General features: G+C 47.5%; 1 protein-coding gene across 1 annotated transcript; it reads left to right on the forward strand.

The window, feature by feature from the left end:
* Nucleotides 1–45: 45 nt before the first annotated feature.
* LOC109465703 lies at nucleotides 46–2161 on the forward strand (the record flags this gene model as incomplete). The annotated part of the gene is made up of 4 exons (XM_019763083.1): nucleotides 46–229; nucleotides 753–902; nucleotides 1521–1597; nucleotides 1966–2161. Coding segments are annotated over 4 exons (607 nt in total), but the record flags the coding sequence as incomplete, so codon positions are not given.
* Nucleotides 2162–2838: the final 677 nt, after the last annotated feature.

A 2838-nucleotide genomic window follows, 5' to 3' on the forward strand; every position in this document is an offset into this window, starting at 1 on the left:
TGGAACTAACTAACTTTCATTCTGATCTGTTCATCTGTACCACAGGGGTGGCGTGGTGATCTACGACTACACGGAGACGGGAACAGGCGGGGACCGGCGCACCCCCGACGGAGGCGTCGTCACCTACTCCACCGACGACCGCGGCGGCGGCGTGTCCTACACCATCGACGCCCAGGGCCGGAGGGTCTACACCACGGCCGACGGACAGAGATACTACTACGACGAGCTGGTAATGTCCTGTAGCCTGGCTAGTTTTGAGTCCGCTCACCGTCCTATAGCCTGGCCTGGAGTCTAGCCTTCCTAACTTTAGTCCACTCCCTAATACCCGTACTGTCCTCGAGCCTGGAGTTTAGACTAGCTAGCTCTAGCAAACTCCGCCAGATTCTGCTACCATGCGAACAAACCGATGTTGGTGGACCGACTAAAGCTAACATGGGAAGGCAAGGCTCCATGCTAACCGACCCAGCCTTCAGATCTCCCACCAGAGGGTTTGGACAGTACCTAATGTACAGAGAATGGAGAATTAGATATCGAATCATGAATGGTCAATAATAGATTAATGACTAATTAGATCTAATTAATGACTGATTAGATTAATTAACCACAGGGCAATCAACTGTACATAACCACCACCAACACGCCGAGCCTAGATATAGCGCTTTGGTACGATGGTGGGCGGTCCATGTTAGGTACGACGTATAATTCCAAGGTCCGGATGCCTGCAAAATAGCCTTTTGTCGTGTGAACTCCAGGGCAACCTCATCTACATCACGACTGCCACCATCACCACCACGCAGCGTTACTACATCGACGCGGACGGGAACCGGGTCTACATCGGGGAGGACGGGCGGCACTACCGGACGGGCGCCGACGGCAGCCGCATCTACATCACAACAGGAACGGTGCGTAGCCGATGGGTTATGAGAAACATTTTTACCTCTATGAAAAATGGAGGTATTGTTTTTGGCGTGTCTGTGTGTGTGTGTGTGTGTGTGTGTGTGTGTGTGTGTGTGTGTGTTTGTGTTTCCGCATATTTGTAATCAGCATAACTTCAGAACGCCTTTACGGATTGAGATGATACTTGGTATGCTGCTAAGTCTTAGGAAGACAGAGGTCAAGGTCAAATATGGGCCTGCTGTTGGCTAACCTTGGTACTGCAGCAGAACTTTCTGTTTTTGTATCTTTTGTCCTGAATGGTCTTTGATTTTTGGCAACAGATTTTCCTGCCATGAATAAATGGTGTGGGTATTATTTCATGCATATTTCATGGAGGTATAAAATCTCCGAATTCTTGTTATTTATCGATTTGACTTTAAAACTGTTGATGAAATTTTCTACGTAATCAATCTTCAGATCCACTTGCTGTATGATTCACGTTCACATGTGACGTCAGAAATGGGTCAAAGTTGATTGGAAGTCGATATCGCCCCCCACCCCCTCCGTCACGGGGATGAAATTTACCATCAGATGAACGTCTAAGTTGTTGCTTCATCTGTTGCTTCACTTGTTGTTCCCTCCAGGGCAGCACGACCACGACGGAACGTTTCATTGTGGACGCGCAGGGCAACCGCATCTACACAGGCGCAGACGGCAGAAGGTATAGATAATTATACTATTTTAAAACCCTGCTATATGTTAAAATCATGCCAAATCTTAATCCACTGTAGCGTTTTTATTGTATACAAGCCTAGTAAGCTGGCTGCCGTAAACATAGGTGCGGTGAGAGGCAGTAAAAGTGGCCTACAAGCCGTTAAGATGCCCATCTTAAGTAGCAAGAACGCAACACTTAGCTTGGCAGCTGTGAGCCACTGAGTAGTAAAAAAATTGAATACTTTTAACCTGTCTTAGTAATTAACTCAATGACTGGCTATTCTCCACGACAGCATGTTAAGAAAGGGGCAATTAATTTTTCTAAACCACAAGGCCGATTTTCTTACCAATGAACCAATTACCATCCATCCCAAGGTATCGGTACGACGACCAGGGTAACATAATCTACATCACAACGACTGGCGGCGGCACGGTCACCACCTCGGAGCGGTACATCATCGACTCTCAGGGCCAGCGGATCTACACGGGCGCGGACGGGCGGCGCTACCGGTACGGGCCGGACGGCAACATCATCTATATCACAACAACGGGAGGTGGCGGCGGCACGATCGTGAGTAGGGTTAAGGGGGCACACCCCAGTTTATTTGGGGCCTCTATTCGAAGCTGCACACCCTCAAATCTAGCGACCGTCTCTGGCGTGGAATAATTCGGAAGGAGAATAACTGTATATGGGACGAAAGGGTATCTCTTCAGCTACAAGACAAGCTGAGTTTGGTTTCTTCAACCTTTTTAAGTTTGGTAAAATCAACGGAAAAAACATTATTTTCACTCCAAAATTAATGCCCAAAATTGCGAATTTTCGCGTAGGATAATCCCACAAAAAAAAATTTTCCGGCAGAAATGACTGATGCTGGCAGAAAGACCCAAGCCTTGACTATACCCGAGTAAATTATAAAGAAAATTCTAGTACTGTAATTTTCTAAACAGTCCACGGCGCGAGGGGTTGCAAATCCACCCCTACGAAGCCGCAGAGCGAAAACTAGGTCAAAACGGGCGGATTACACTTGGCGCGCAAGGATACCCGGAAGTAAGGTTCGGAGCCAAAGAAGTTTTCACCCCAAAATCACCATTTCTTACACTCTTCAGCCATGTTAATGTTTAATGATACTTCGTGGCAGTTTATAAGAAATGTCACCTCAAACTTGGACCCTCAAAACCCTTTCGTCACTTTTTTACAACGGACTATCGTGGACCCCCTGTCGCGGAAGAACTGGGGTGTGCACCGTT

This window comes from Branchiostoma belcheri, unplaced genomic scaffold (genome assembly GCF_001625305.1).
Source record: "Branchiostoma belcheri isolate BF01 breed outbred unplaced genomic scaffold, Haploidv18h27 scaffold1564, whole genome shotgun sequence".
NCBI classification, from domain to species: Eukaryota; Metazoa; Chordata; class Leptocardii; order Amphioxiformes; family Branchiostomatidae; genus Branchiostoma; species Branchiostoma belcheri.